This window comes from Solea senegalensis, linkage group LG11 (assembly GCF_019176455.1).
Source record: "Solea senegalensis isolate Sse05_10M linkage group LG11, IFAPA_SoseM_1, whole genome shotgun sequence".
Classification (NCBI taxonomy): Eukaryota; Metazoa; Chordata; class Actinopteri; order Pleuronectiformes; family Soleidae; genus Solea; species Solea senegalensis.
The window spans coordinates 24,405,826-24,422,358 of NC_058031.1; the positions used below are offsets into that span (position 1 = coordinate 24,405,826).

Genomic DNA, 16,533 nt, shown 5'->3' on the forward strand with positions numbered 1-16,533 from the left:
TGTCTCTGTGAAGACATTTCTTTATCACCGACATGTCGGAGACAGGTGGACATGTGAACATGTGTCTGTGGAGACATTTCTTTATTACTAACATGTCAGGGACAAGTGGACATGCGTCTGTGAAGACATTTCTTTATTACTAACATGTCAGGGACAGGTGGACATGTGTCTGTGAAGACATTTATTTATTACTAACATGTCAGGGATAGGGCTATAGCGATACACTAATCTCACAATACTTTACACGATATTCAGCTCAGGATACGATATATATCTCGATATTCAGCCAACAATGCAATTTGATACGATTCCATCATTTTCTAAAAGATTTTAAAGGGACAGTGTGATTTTAGTGACATCTTGTGAGTGTTCCATTGACTTGGGTTGAATTAATGAAAACTGAAAGCATCAAGTACACAATATATGGCTCTGCCTGGACAGACAGTCTACAGCTTGCAAATGCTGGACAAAATAAAATCAAAAGACCTTTAACTATATGTTATTATTAATAATATTCAGCTATGTGAAGACACTGCTCATATCACTGATTCCTCATAATTAATATCAACAATGATTTAACAAGATAGGAAACAGATAAATATCAATATGCCGCGCTTTATCTTATATTTTACTATACTGGTCCCGGTAATTTTTTCACCTTTTTGAATGAAATCAACGGAATTCTGTTCCTCTGGTCCCCGCCAGGGGCCGTGGGCTGTTTGATTAGGAATTTTCCGTTTTTTCCCCTAAAAAAACCAGAGTGACTCTGGTTCTTAGGACCGAGCGGAGCGCTGCTCTCTGCCCAAGCTCGAGTGCCTATTTTCGGATACCCGAGGGCCATTTTAACGGGCTGTATCTCAGTCATTTTTTCACCTTTTTGGATGAAAACAAGGGTATTCTGTTCTGTGAGCTGTTGGATTATGAAAAAAACCCAAAAAAAACTTAGATGTAGCTCACTGGTAAGTGCCGCTATTTGAGCTATTTTTAAAACAGGCCGGCGGGCGACTCATGTGGTCCTTAGGGGCGACCTGGTGGCCACAGGCACTGCGTTGGTGACCCCTGCTCTACAGAGACACTAGCGGCTGGTGGACCTAATCGCTCTTCCTGCAAAAACGAACGGGGGAAATGGGCAGCAAGCAGAGTGGCAGGCGGAACACAGAGGATTTGAATGGGACTTAATGTATCGATACTCGTGGCTGAAAAATCGATACTTTCTGTGGAAACAAAATATCGATATATACCACAGAATCGATAAAATCGCGACACTGCAGGTGTTTTATGAGGTTGGATGTGTTCCCTCCTTAGGCTCCTATAGCTTGGTGGCAGCGCCTGCACAGTGGACGGCCAGCGTCTATTGCTTTACCGTCTGTGTCTCGTTTAAAGCCAAAATAGTTCCAAATGCGACTTTTGGAGTTTGTTTTTTTTGAGCAAAGTTGGCGGTGCCACTGACGACGCCGCCACGGCAGACTCGCCGCTCGGGCCCGGTGCTTCTGCCATGGTGAGTGTGTTGTCTCGTGTTTGTGACGTGTAAGCCGTGCGCACGTCTGGGCGAGACAGAACTTTAGCTTGTTGTTTGTTTTGAAATGAATTTCTATCGAAGCGGAGCTGTATTCATGGAGTTCGTTCTTGCCGGCAGAAACACACGAACAGCCAATCAGCTAACAGGGGGGCGGACCCAGCGTGCAGAAACAGCCTATCATATCCCAGGACGTCACCAGTAACAAGCAAACAGCCAATCAATCAGCAGCTGTGTCGTTCGGTTGCAGTAGTTACAATGTGGTTTGTTTACAAGGGAGTAGCATGCAGTGAGAAGCTGAGAGGAGAGTAGAGGCGGCCGCTATGTAGCAACAACTGGCACCGGTGGTATAGTAACCCACGGTAGTACCGTCGTGTAGAATTTCTAGTATAGTGGGAACTGGTACGATTTTGGCACCGTGCAACTCCAGTCTGTGAAGACATTTCTTTATCACTGACACGTCAGGGACAGGTGGACATGTCTCTGTGAAGACATCCTTACAGCTTTGTCTCACAGTGGTTCTGATGGACTGTTGTAAAGGTCTAACCCTGAGGCTCATCCTCACACTCTCTCTGACTCGTCAATGGTTTGACTCATTGATCCGTTTCATCAGATTCTGAATCAGTTCAGTTCAGCCTGTTGCTCACACACACATTTACCGTATTTTCCGCACTATAAGGCGCACCGGATTATAAGGCGCACCTTCAATGAATGGCCTATTTTAAAACTTTGTCCATATATAAGGCGCACTGCATCATAAGGCGCATAGAAAAGACGCTACAGTAGAGGCTGGGGTTACGTTATGCATTCATTAGATGGAGCTGCGCTAAAGGGAATGTCAACAAAACAGTCAGATAGGTCAGTCAAACTTTATTTATAGATTACAAACCAGCGTTCTGACAACTCCGTTTACTCCACAATATAGTAACACTCGAAATAGTGCAAAGCAATAACAATATATAAATAACTCAACGTTGCTCAAACGTTAATGTCACACAACACAACACACAAAATAAACATGTAAAGCTCACTTTAACAAGTTATTCCTCATCCGCGAATCCCTCGAATTCTTCTTCTTCAGTGTCCGAATTAAACAGTTGGGCGAATACGGGATCCAACATGCCCGGCTCCGTCTCGTCGGCGTCGTCACTAATCGAGTCAGTGTCGCTGCTGTTGTCTAGCAGTTCAGTGACAATTCCTGCCTTCCTGAAAGCTCGGATCACAGTTGAGACTGATATATCAGCCCAGGCATTTACGATCCACTGGCAGATAGTGGCGTATGTCGTCCGGCGCTGTCTCCCTGTCTTGGTGAACGTGTGTTCGCCTTCTGTCATCCACTGTTCCCACGCAGTTCGCAGTCTAGCTTTGAATGCCCTGTTGACACCAATATCTAGCGGCTGGAGTTCTTTTGTCAATCCACCCGGAATGACGGCGAGTATTGAATTAGTGTGCTTCACTTGTTTTTTGACACCATCTGTGATGTGGGAGCGCATGGAGTCGTAGATCAATAGGGACGGAGCTGTGTGAAAAAAGCCACCCGGCCTCTTCACGTAAATTTCTCTCAACCACTCGCTCATCTTTTCTTCATCCATCCATCCCTTCGAGTTAGCTTTGATGACGACGCCGGCTGGAAAGTTTTCTTTTGGCAAGGTCTTCCTCTTGAAAATAACCATGGGTGGAAGTTTATGGCCATTAGCCTGGCAAGCGAGAACCACAGTGAAGGAGGACTTCTCATTCCCTGTGGTGCGAACATTTACCGTGCGTGCTCCCGTTTTATCCACAGTGCGGTTCACAGGAATATCGAAGGTGAGTGGAACCTCGTCCATGTTGGTGATGTGCTCTGGCCGGATCTTTTTTTCAGTAATGTTGTTTTTGCAATATGCGCGGAAAGTGGCCAGCTTTTCTTGGTAGTCTTTTGGCAGTTGCTGTGAAACAGTAGTCCGTGTGCGGATGGAGAGATTACGTCTTTTCATGAACCGAAAGCACCAAGAAGGACCGCCTTTAAAATCGTCAATGTTAAGTTCGCTTGCTAGCGCTGTTGCCTTCATTCGAATAGTGATTGTACGGACACTTCTACTTGCTGCTCTCTGTTCAACAACCCACTGTTCGAGTTTGTCCTCCAACGGTAGCCATCTCGCCTTGTTCCCTCGGAAACTCTGTTTAGTTTTCTTTACTTGGCGCAGGTCGTCTTCTTGCTTCCTCCACTTCCGCACCATTGATTCGTTAACGTTAAATTCTCTGGCTGCTGCTCTATTTCCGTGTTCTACTGCGTGACTGATCGCCTTGAGTTTGAACTCTGCGTTGTAGGCGTGTCTCTTAGTAGGAGCCATGTTGGGGTCTGTACGTAAACACACAAATGAATGAAACGGCGCCTCACGCAGTCATATATCCCAGCATGCACCGCGCGCTTCTTCTTCTACGGGGGAAAATGAAGTCAGCGGCTGCTTACCGTATTGGTCCATATATAAGGCGCACCGGATTATACGGCGCACTGTCGGCTTTTGAGAAAATTTGAGGTTTTTAGGTGCGCCTTATAGTGCGGAAAATACGGTAGTTCTTCTTCCTTCACAAAAGTCCAGTCAAAGACGTTCCCCTCCAACAGATGGAGGTTATTTCTTATCTTAATTCAAGAGCATATCATATTGATTCGACAGCATTATTTATTGAGTCTCTTACTTTGTCTCTGAGGCTCCAGGTTCATGACTGAAGGTTAAAGGTTGTCCCATAGACTCATCACTCTTCACAGACAGACCGCTGGGTCCTGGAGACTCTGCTCTCTGTCTCTGGTTCTGACCTCTGCCAACACAAACATCACATGATCACTGATGATGGTCTTTGTTTAGACACTTTGATCACAAAGCAGATTTCAGGTTTACAGCCTGTGGTCGCTGATCTTTGTGTAAAGATTGATCCTCTACAGCACAGGTGCCAAACTGGCGGCCTGCGGGCCCCTCTATCGATTACATGCGGTCCCCCCACTTAAATATCATGTTATAATACAAACATGGCTGACGACCCCACCTTGTTTTAAACACAGTGTGTAGCTGAGGCACAGCTGCCAGCGAGGTGATAGAATATATATGTTTTTATAATAATAAGACATTTGCTCATAATGATCACATTATTAAACTTATGACATACAACATTCAATAACATATATAAATAAGCTTGTTAGTGTGAGGAAACCATTGTTATCCTTGTCATTATTATTATTTTATTATTATTATTATCATTATAATATTATTATTATTATTATTATCCTTATATGATTATTATTATTATTGTCATTATATTATTATTATAATAATTATTCTATTATTATAATTATTCTATTATCATTATTGAAATGCAAAAGATTATTACTATTATTCCTAAAAGTAAATCGCGTTTTTGAGGCCTTTCCCATACCCCAAAACTCACTTTTGGTGACCGCATCAATCCTGGTGTAAATTTACATCTGAAAGTCATTCTGCGAAAATGCGTGGAAAATTGGAAGTGGGAGGGGCTAAAAAGTCATGTAAAAAAACTTCTATTAGGTCAACTCATGTCGGGTTTAAATATTATTATTATTACTATTATATTATCATTATTATTATTATTATTATGATTGTTAGATTATCATTATTATTGCGCGCCAATTTGTACTCGACACATGAGAGGTGAAAAGTTGTCAAAAGGTTCCGTGGATTCAAAAGTGAGGTCAGAGAACTGCTGCACTCCCCATCATCAGTCCTAGTTTGATGGTTTCATTACAGTTGTCCACTGTTGAACTGTGCCCTCAGTTATTCTTTGTTTATTTGTATTGATTGTTTATTGATGTTGGGCAAACTTCATGTGTGAAAGTGACAAGCCACCTGTGATACTTAGCGTGTTCAATCAAATCTGCGTCTGATTGCAGTTCATGAGCGTGGAGCAGAGTGATGGAGAAGAGCGTCTTCTTTCTTTTCCTTTAAGTTCGTGCTGATCTGGGTTCGCCATGTGTCGCCGCTGTATGACCTTGCTCTGCCGACATCCACGTTATTATTTGCGTCATTTGAAATAAATGTGTATTTGATATGAACAGATTGATTCTGCATCATAAATAGTATCATAAAGTATACGTGTGATATCATGATGCAAGATTGTGTTTTAACTTGAAGCTCGTGCTACTGCAGGGCTTATACAGAGATTCTTAAGTTGAACTTACTACCTTTTTACTACCATCACAATAGTTTTTACTACCAGCACGACTTCCAGCTTCAACTGTAGCAGCTTAAAGTAAATATATATATACACACACGTACATACATACATATATACAGAGAACCAGAGAGAAAGAGAAAGGGGGAGAGAGAGAGGCTTTGAAGGTGTATGTGAGTGTTTGTGTTAGGGCCAGCGAGAGAGCTACATTGAAGTAAGAGGGAACTCTAACATAGGAGTTGGATTAATCAAGATGTCCCAACCAGCCTTGGTCCATAGGTTTTACTTAATGTCAAAAAGTAACAGTTCCATGACAATTAGAAGACAGACTGGACCTTTAGAATGAACAGCTATACTGTACATTGGAATCTGAAACAAAATGGTTAAATTAGGGCCTCAAAAAAATGGCAATAAAGTGCAACTTTACACTGTAATAGTATTTTATTAACAAACAACTTAATAACTTCAACACTGGACACAAAAAAAAAATTGCAGTTACAAGTGCCTCAGCTGTGTGGCTTTTTCTTCTATCATTTTTACCACTTGGAGAAGGTCTGCTTTTTTGTCCCTGTGTCTTCTACGAAGAGAGTTGGATTTTGTGATGAGCTCAGCCATCTTTGTTCCTGCCTTTCCCTCAGCCATCTCTGCATACTTGTCGGCATCATTTTCAAGTGAATGGCACACGCTATTGAGTACCTGCCGCTGGTTCCGAAGGTCCTCAAGCTCTTTCTTTGCTGCTTTCCTCTTCAGCTCTTGTGTAGCGCTCTCCTTTTTTTTCCGCTCACTATCAAGGTATAGCCTGTATTGTGACCTCGCTGAAGCAGCAGAAGCCAGGAGCTCCTTGGTCAAAGGAACTTTAAGAACGCCACCACAAACAGCTACCTTATCACAGATTAACCTGAGGGCTTCGAGAGATTCATCACGGAGGTTGCACGTTTCTACCTCTTTATTCACCGAGAAGCCTCTCTCCACTGTGGCCTGTCCATGGGAAAGGAGGAGAGCACTTTGGCAGAACTTTAGCAGGTCAGGATGGGACGTACAGAGTTTAGAGTGGAGAAAGACATCGAGACGCTGCCTCAGGGGTTGGAAGGAAACAAACTCATCTTCTCTGCCCACGACAGAGAGAAAGGATGTGAATTGTTGAATGATGACATCACCTGCAACATTGACAGGTACAAATTAAGATATATTCATTACATTAACACATTCCAGTCAACTGCTTTATCATCCATTCAACAAAAGTACATAGAGTACATCACAGATACACAACAGTATCTAAAGCATTGGTTCTCAACCTGGGGGGCACGGAAGTCCTGCCTAAATTACAAATTGATCATTGACACTTTTTTTTACACCTCTTAGATTAAAAAGGCAGAAAACCACAAATGAGATTTCTAGCACAAGACGTCAATCAATTTGAATAACCTATCCACTTCTACTGTCCCTATACAATATTTTCTTACCAGCTGCAATGCCACCTGCCAGCTGCTGCCCCTGGATGAAAGTCTGTACCAATGCCTTCATCTGTACGATGCACCACTCTGGATCTTTGACCATCTTTGTGGGATCCAGGCAGGAAATCTGCCTAACAATGGGGAATTTCAATGGGGACTTTTCCTGCAGATTCTTTATGATCCTAATCAGACACTGCAAACACTCTTTTCTCAGGCTGAGTACAGATAGTTCCCCTATCTTGGTTCCTGGTTTGCCCAGGAGTGCCTATCAAGAAACATTAAGAAACATATAGTCGATGCTTTCTTTGAAAGGATATGTTTACATAATACTAATGATAATATTAATACTGAACAAACTGTATTTGCTAGTTGATTTGTGCAGGCATCATAATTCACAAATTCAACTCACAAAACAAATAAACACTGAAAATACCTTGATGGCAGATTCAGCCCCCAAGCCTATGTCTACCCTTTTGAGGGAGACCCAGTTCTTCTCCTCAGAGATGTCCAAATTAATGAGCTGCAGGGGGCTTTGGTCCTGTAGGAGCTCCCTTTTAATGAACCGCCTCAGTAAACTCTGATGATGATAACAAGCAGATAGTTACCCAACCATTCAATCAATTAATACAGGTTTACTTTCAAAATAATTAATCAAAATCTTTATAGTGATACTTACCAACAGAAGCTCAGTTAAATCTTTTGCCAAAAAAGGCAACACTGGCTCATCTGTTTGGTATTTCTGAAGAAATGGGTTAAAACTTCTCGCAATGGCGAGGAAAAATTGAAGCTTTGGGATTAAGAGTGGATCGCCTAGTGCTGCCAGGATGACGTCATAAGAGGCCGTGTTCGGTTTTTGGACCTTCTTCTCCTCAGCAGCATCAACATACTTCCGAATCATGGGCCAAACTTCCAGGAATCTCTCTGCAACCGGCACATTTTCGACCCATCTGTGGCCGCAGAAAGAGAGGGGAAAGCAGGATGATCCAGTGATGTTGGTGTAGTCCTCTCTTCGGGCAGGAACGTTGTGGAAGAGAAAATGGAGCGCACGCAGGAGTTTGTCAATTTGCCAGGCTGTGAAGCCTGCCTTCATGGCATTGTGGAGAGTGTGCAGTCCACAGCTCCCAACCATCAGGACTTGAGCACCTCCGTACAGCTCAGCATGCTCCTTTTGAAGGAGATCCAGGAGTCTAAAGTTGACATTAGGGCCATCCATTCCTATTGAGAGAAGCTCCCTCATGTTGAGTTGTGCAACACATTCCTGTGAATTATCACACAGAAGAAAGTTTGATTAAATAACATTTAAACCACATTCAATATACAGACAGTAATACTGTATATCCTTCAAATTAAACATTTAGCTTTACTATCCTAAAGTAAAACACAAGTCAGGTGTTGGAATACATTTGACAGTCATAGATATTAGGCCTATATCAAGGACTGCTTTGCCAAAGTTAGATCATTGGTTCTCCAAATGTGGCTCACTGTAAACAAAATCCCAATAATGTAGATCTGACTTTATCTGAGCCATGCTCAACCTTCAGATTGAGCATAACAGTTTGGCTATAACACTTTTAATTATAGACACTATTCCAATATTGTGTTACAGAAATTCAACGATAGGCTAAATAATAATAAATAATAATAATAATTTATTAATAATAATAAATAAAATTATCAAATATCCATGAAAAAGTTAAATTGTAAAGATGTAACCAATAAGTGTAAGTATAAGAAAATAAACTTACTTTGATGTGCCGCAACAGATCGTCAGCTCTTCCATGTCCCAGGAACTGTGAGCCAAAATATCTGGACTGTACACAACCATTTTCCAAAAAACGAATGTGTATATCCATTTGTTTTTTCTTTGATGACTGGTTGAGGCTCTCATCAAACATTAGGACGTACGGTCCAGCATGATTGATGGCCTCAACCAGTTGCTTCTTGAAATAGGGGGCAATGCCAAATTTGATGATGTAACCGGTCTTGTCCTTGGCCAACGCGAACGATTTTGCGATTTGGGAGTCCAGGAACATCATGCAGAAGAGCTCTCCTATGTTATCGTTCGAATTGAACGAGTGGTGTTTTACTGCTAAATCTAAACACCACAGTACCTCGGCCTGCAGTGTAGAGGTGGCAGCGCAGAGCATCTGTGTGCTGGTCGTAGGAATACTGGCGGTGGATTGCGGGGCAGGAGCAGGCGAAGTTGAGGGAGCAGTGGAGGTTGAGGGCGTAGAGCTAGCAGTCGTGCTAGCGCAAAACAGCGACAGCGGTAGCTGCGCGCTATGTCCCCGCATCCTGGCTCGGTGACTGGCAGACTCCAGATGCGATTTGACCGCCTTCACCCCCATCCAGGTAATATTAATGGTCTTTTTGCAGGCACTGCAATACGCCTCTCGGCTGTTGCCAGTTACTGGCCTAAGCCAGTCTTTAAAGGCTGATTCCTCCAGCCAGAGGTCTGAAAATTTACATTTACCCATTTTGATGCGAACTCACGGAGAGGTTTGGTAGCAAGCCAGCCGGGTACCCAAACTGACTTTAGCGCGCGCGGGGTACACGTGATCCTAGGACCTAGGATCACGTGTACCCCCGCGCGCAGGTCCTACTCGCAACATAAAAATAAATTTACGCAAGTTTAGTAATTGAAGAAGCTTGGCCTTCACGTAAGTAAAATTAATTGGAAAACGCAGTTGAAACGCAAATCCAGTTGGATTGGGGTTCGAAAATTTACTACCTCGTCAGATGACGTTTACTACTTTTTACTACTTTATACTGGCTTTAATTTGGCCTAATTTAATTTACTGCCTTTTACTACCTTTTAAAACCCCACGGCAGCCGTGTACTGAACACTTGTTTTTTGACGACTCTATGTTCCGTAGTCCGGCCCCCTCTTGACCAGAATAGACGCTCATTGGCCCCCAGGTCATTAGAGTGTGACGGCCCTGCTCTACAGGTACAGTCAGCATTTAGACATGACGGTAGTCAGAAATCCACAGGACGTGATGGTTTCTCAGCCTCTGTGCTAAAAAACTGCTCTCCTGAACTTCATGATGCTTTCTGTGCAATCTGAAAAACTGACAGAGAATCCTGTTGTTCCAGAGCTATGGAAGCGTTCTATTATCATTCCTGTGCTGAAGCTCTCATGTCCGGCTGAAAACAACACAAACAAGTACAGGAAATACAGTGTTTCCAAAGACTTATGGTCAATATGATCAAGCCTGCTATTTCTGAACATTTAGACAAAGATCAATACAATGGATGTCATCATGATGACGTGCAGTGAGTCATGTGACCCAAGGACAACTGCAGCTGGTTTAAAAACTCACAGCTGATGAGAAATGACTTTGATGTCGTTGCAGAACGAATCACACGAAACTTTCTAGTGACTTTTTCACTCACTTCTAGTTGAGTTTTCTACAATTGTTTTGTGTTTAACGCACAACAAAGTCTGTTGTTGTCTTGTTGTCAGTGCATTGTTACAAGTTTTCTCAGGATTAAAGTTTTTATGACGGTAAAACAGCTGTGTGTGTGTGTGTGTGTGTGAGGACACAGGTTTGGTTGTGACTTCTTCAAAGGACAAAGTGTCTCTTACTTTGTCTCTGAGGCTCCAGGTTCATGACTGAAGCATAAAGGTATGTGCATAGACTCATCACTCTTCACAGACAGACCGCTGGGTCCTGGAGACTCTGCTCTCTGTCTCTGGTTCTGACCTCTGCAAACACAAACATCACATGATCACTGATGATGGTCTTTGTTTAGACACTTTGATCACAAAGCAGATTTAATGTTTACAACCTGTGGTCGCTGATCTTTGTGTAAAGATTGATCCTCTACAGCAGCAGTCTCCAACCTTTTTTGCGCCATGAACCGGTTTAATGTCAGACAATATTTTCACGGACCGGCCTTTAATACAAAAAAAATAAAAAATAAAATGATACGACCGGCATATTTTTAAATATAATAATAGACGTGAATCCACTGTGTATGCACATTTATTATCAGTGTCCACGTGACATCGCGCCAACGATACTGCACAGAGCGCAGCCGTGCGTCAACGGCATGCTGGGGGAAAAATGGCCAAGTCCATCAACTTGGGTGCTTCGTCAACAGCAGCAGCAGCACCCGCTCACTCTGCTTCACACAGACAGGATGTTGCTGTTGTGCTGATCTCAGGGTTTTCTGCCATGACTTTAATTCACAACACCGGCAGAGTTGTTGTCTCAAACATACTTTTAATGCCGCCGTCACTTTGTGATCTCCAGCAGTTGATCTTCTTCTTCGATCGTGACGTGTGACCGAGGCAAGCATGTTGACATGTGTCAGAGTGAAACATAGACAGATGTGGCGAGAGAATCCGGTCATTTTTCAAAATAAAACATCGTACAGAATCTGATAATAAATAAAACGGAAATAATGTAAGTTATGTATTCTTTCTGTTTGGCCCGGTACCAATTGACCCACGGACCGGTACTGGTCAGCGGCCCGGGGGTTGGGGACCACTGCTCTACAGGTACAGTCAGCATTTAGAGTTTGTGTTTAGCGCACAACCAAGTGTGTTGTTCTCTTGTTGTCAGTGCATTGATTGCAAGTTTTTCACAAGAAAAGTTTTTATGACAGTTGGTAAAAAAGCTGAAAGGTGCATTAAAGCCACCTGAAATGATCTTCAGCTATCACGCTTCACTGGACACACTGTCTCTTACTTTGTCTGTGAGGATCCCATCGTTACTTCTTACTCTTCACAAACAGACCGTTGGGTTCTGGAGACTCTGCTCTGTCCTCGTCTTCCTCCACACAACCACTCATCTGCTGGACTTCAGTCATTCTGAGAAACACACACACACACACACACACAGAAACACAGACACACACACAAACACACACATCAGATCATTACAGACGGACTGAATGTATAAACCGTCCCAATATACAGATTTACAGAGAATAACTTGTTTTCTACTGTAAAGTGTAAACCTCATATATAAAAAGCACGTCTTCTCTTTGTTGTTGTCATGAGTTTGTGCAAATGAGCTCCTCACTGACTTATCACTGCTCCACTCAAAGCATCATATTGAAAGCACTTTAAAGAGTTACCTCTCAGTTTGAGTGGAAAATCTCCTTCATGTTTCCTGGAGGACGTCTGATGTGGATCTGTGTTCAGTCCAGTGATCACACGAGAGAAAACTGTAACACATCAGGAGTTTTCTGTCAGAGAAGGTGGTTTATGAAACCTGCTGTTCATGTCACTTACATATTTGTGCCAGTAGATGGTGCTAGGCTACTCTGTATGTGACTGAAGGGCTGTTGTCTGCATTCAAGTCAGCTGATGAGCTCAGTTTTGAGAGCAAAAGTCAAATTAGATCCTGGATTACTTATTAACTGCATATTTGTTTATGAAGGACAAAAAATCATAAACTACGAATGAAAAATGTGGATTTGATACGACTTTAAATATAGACGAATATTGTAATTTTTGCAATTGATCTTTGACCCTGGATTACTCCAAATGTTCACAGTAAAAGTACTTCATACAACTTTCCATTAATTACTTATAGTACTTAAACCTACTAAATCATGTCATTATTTTCATAATTATATAATATAATATGAATATATGACATTATTATCTCATTTTTAATCCAAATGATCATTTACAATCGTTCATTTAATCTCATTTAACATTGTGTTCGCGTTTGACGGGACTTTATGTTTCGGTTTGGACGCTTGAGTAGAATTGACATAAAGAAGAAAACATGACACTGAAGACTACTGAAGGGTGTCTTCGTAACACCCTTCAGTAGACCTGTCTTCACTTCAAATAGTTTTTCATCAGTGTATCATATCATCATCATCATCATCATCATCATTCACCCTCAGCTCAGATTTAAACCTGCATGTCGTTCTGGCCTAACGCTGCTGTCATCTTCTAAGCATCATAAATAAATGTGTTATTTATTTTGATTTACTGACCATTTCACACCTGTAGATATTCAGATACAGGGCGACACCTGCTGGTCAGATTTAGTCATTTTTCAATTGATGTCTATTAAAGGGGACATATTATGCAAAATCAACTTTTTAACCATTTTAATACTGATATTTGGGACTCTGGAGGCCCTACCAGTCGCCAAAGTGTGGAAAAAGAATACTCAGTCATGTTTTCGTGGTTCCGCTTAGTGTAAGTATAGGCGATAAAACGCTCGATGTTGAATTCCCTGCGCTTATGACGGCAGCATGCGCATTTCACCGCGAATGTTACCGCCCCACCAGTAAGTTTACTTCGCGAGCTCCACCTTAGCTCCACCTTGTCCCTGCGAGAGTGCAGGCGAGGGAGGAAGAGCGGTATTATGTCAACGCGGAGGGACAAGTGTGCTGTTTGTGGCTGCACAGTGGAGCACAGTGTTTTACAGAGGATTTTATATATGAAGCTAATGTGCCGGATAAAGTCAGCAAACGTGTGTTCGTGTGTTCGCACCACTTCACATCAGACTGCGGCCAGCGGTCGCCGTATTTAGTCAGGGGACGTATTTCACCGACGTACAAACACACAAATTGTTAAGAAAAGATCGCACAGAGCTCATAACTGACCATTCTGACACGTCCTAATTAAACATATTTGTTCAGTACGTCCTCCATGACCGGAGCACAGACTCAGTCTGATACAATCACATAAAGCAGCTGTTTATGCAGCTCGCCGCTGACGATCAGCGGTGGCGATCAGCGGTGCTGCACTCTCTGAATCAGAAACCCCCTGGAAGAAGTGGGTGTGTGTTTGCCTGTGTCTCATTTGCATGTAAAGGGACCATGCACGAAAACCGAGCGTTCTGAAAGGGGCGGGTTTAGCAGGGTTATTGAACTACTATGATTCTTCATCCTTATGGTATTTTGACCAAAGCATGTCACTGACATGTTCATTAGGACACCAGGGAACTATTTTAATGGGGGAAATAGGGTATAATATGTCCACTTTAATGCTGTCCATAGTGTGAAGGGAGCAAAATCTGCATATTCTTACCAACTTTGGAAATAGATATGATGTTTAAAGATATATTAGGCAGCTGATCAAAATAGGAAATAAACAAAGAACTCAGTTAGGTTATGAGCACATTTTGACTAAAAACTACAAGTCTCGAATCCCGACCCATAAATTACGAGACATTAGATTACATATCTGATGTGAGCTGTCGAAGATGCTTATTACATGATACATGTTCGCGTTTGACGGGACTTTATGTTTCGGTTTGGACTGCTTGTGTAAGCAATTATATATGAGATTCCACTTGCTGTGTATTGGAAATGTATTTTTGGGAGTTCAGTGGCTCAACAGCGCCCTCTTTCAGTGGCAGTTGATGAATGCTCAGTGCACGTTAGAAACGCTGCCAGTTAATGAGAGGTGCGTTCAAGGTGATCATTATTACATACATCATTATTATGTACGTATGTCAATATTCCCTCTTGTATGATTATAAAACATACTGTGGTTATTGAAGATGTAAATGTGCACGCTATAAGTGAGTCGTGGCATTTGTAAGTGCTGGAATGTTAATTTAATGGTGTAAACACAGTTTCTCAGTTAACTAGTTAGCCTCTGTGCTAACGTTACCTTGCTGTGTTGTTGTAGTGTGCTGCATGTGAGCCGCCTATCGAGCCTGTATGTGACCAGTAACATATTCTGTTCCTGTCCAGAATAAACAGTGTTATGAACTGCAACGCAAGCCTCCTGGCCATCATTTAACACAACGCAGAGTCGAGGGGTTGAACCAGCCAGCTATAACAAAGTGTAGTTGAGCTCGGTTACACTTCTACACAGTAGAATTGACATCAAGGAGAAAACATGTTCACAGGCTGTGGACGTTTCCGTTATAATCGGTCAGGATTAAGCAGTACATATACTTCATTACTGTGCTTAAGTACAAATTCCACGTATTCATACTTTACTCTTATTTCGAGCAACTTTTACTACATTTTATATCAGAAATGATTTTTGATACTCAAAATGTCAAACTTTAAGACTTTTACTCAAGTATCACTTTAAGGTAATTCACTTACACGCACTAAATCATCATAAATAATCATATATTATCATCATAATCACGTCAACACTCACCAGTCTGTCTTCGTGCTGTACAGTTAAAATGGCGACTGAAGCAAAGTTACAGGATAGTTACTTTCACTTTCTGCTCGTCACTCTGCACTTACAGGAAATGACGACAACAGTTTTCTCGTCCATGGACGAGAGTTCTACATATAGTTTTGTGGACTTGAATTTATTATTTACAGTTATTGTTCCTAACACTATGATCTTAAGTCTGCAGGTTTTCTGGCCTGAATTGATTTTAATATTTTCTGATCGTTATATTAATATAATTTCAATGTAAGAATGATATTAATATAATGATAACAGTGAATTGAACACATACTACTCTAAAGTAGTAAAATATAAGTGTAAAATAGTATCAGACAAAAGACATCCAACATAATTAATGAAATATCATTTAAATAAGAGGAAAATTCAATCAATAAATCCCTTCAATTTAACTGGGATTAAAGGCTTTAATGAACAAAAAGTGTTTATAACACTTCTAATCATTGGTAGCAACTATAGGTGAGAAGTAAAGTGCAATTATTGGTGTTGGTTTGAAATAAGTGAGCAAAGATGCTTCAGAAACTATTTTTATTCACTTGGCTCCAGCGTCTGCTCAACAACTGTCACTGTCAGTGAGTCAAAACAGCAGAAAACCCGCGCACCACCGCCACCGTGTGGCAGACATGTGAAGTGCGAGTAAGATAAGATAAGATAGCTTTATTTATCTCACAGTGGAGCGAAAAGGGCGTTACAATACGACAAAACAAACAGGCAAACATGATGATACCATGGATGTATTATAAGAACTGGATAGAGCACTGTTCATTCCTAAGGAGTTCTTTATTATTATTATTATTATTATTATTATTATTATTTATTTATTTAGTTATTTATTTATTTATTTAACAAAATAATGTAGAAACAACAAGGCTCACATCTTTGTTTAAACCTTTCAAAGGAGCAGGTGCACAGAGAAACATTTACATGATAAAATACCGAAAAATAAAACAAGATAAAAAATAAAAGAAAAAGTTAGCTGAGGCTTTTGTTTTTAGATCATATTTTTCAAATAAAGTGAAAAGTTTCATTGCATTTTTACCTTTCATCATATTAAAGAAACTGGTTATGAAACACAATAAATCTAAGTTTCACGTTCATATATTTCCATGTGTGTATGTCAAATGTTCCAAGTATTAATATATTGTTTAGCATTATTGACCATAACAAGAGCATAAATCATGTCCTCTTTAGAGAAGGGCTGGAGTCGGATCTCTGTGTGCAGCCAGTCACGTGTGCTTCAGAGG

The 16,533-nt window shown here is 41.4% G+C and overlaps 1 protein-coding gene across 2 annotated transcripts; it reads right to left on the reverse strand.

Annotated features, from left to right (window-relative positions):
- Positions 1-6,114: 6,114 nt before the first annotated feature.
- LOC122777275 lies at positions 6,115-10,803 on the reverse strand. Of its 2 annotated transcripts, XM_044038401.1 has the most exons (6): positions 10,739-10,803; positions 8,895-10,296; positions 7,826-8,407; positions 7,583-7,726; positions 7,159-7,414; positions 6,115-6,852 (listed from the first exon to the last, which is right to left on the reverse strand). In XM_044038401.1, exons 2-6 carry the CDS (start codon positions 9,624-9,626, stop codon positions 6,191-6,193), a joined length of 2,376 nt encoding a protein of 791 aa, XP_043894336.1. In that variant the 5' UTR covers positions 9,627-10,296; positions 10,739-10,803; the 3' UTR covers positions 6,115-6,190. The 2 variants fall into 2 exon arrangements, with proteins under 2 accessions (XP_043894336.1, XP_043894335.1); XM_044038400.1 differs by lacking the exon at positions 10,739-10,803 and having other exon boundaries at positions 8,895-10,602.
- Positions 10,804-16,533: the final 5,730 nt, after the last annotated feature.

Excerpts from the sequence above, each read along its gene's own strand:
- LOC122777275 (XM_044038401.1), bottom strand. The coding sequence starts at position 9,626 with ATGGGTAAATGTAAATTTTCAGACCTCTGGCTGGAGGAATCAGCCTTT. Across the intron at positions 8,408-8,894 it reads ATCTGTTGCGGCACATCAAA|GAATGTGTTGCACAACTCAA; the intron begins GTAAGTTTATTT and ends GATAATTCACAG. Across the intron at positions 7,727-7,825 it reads ATTTAACTGAGCTTCTGTTG|AGTTTACTGAGGCGGTTCAT; the intron begins GTAAGTATCACT and ends TATCATCATCAG.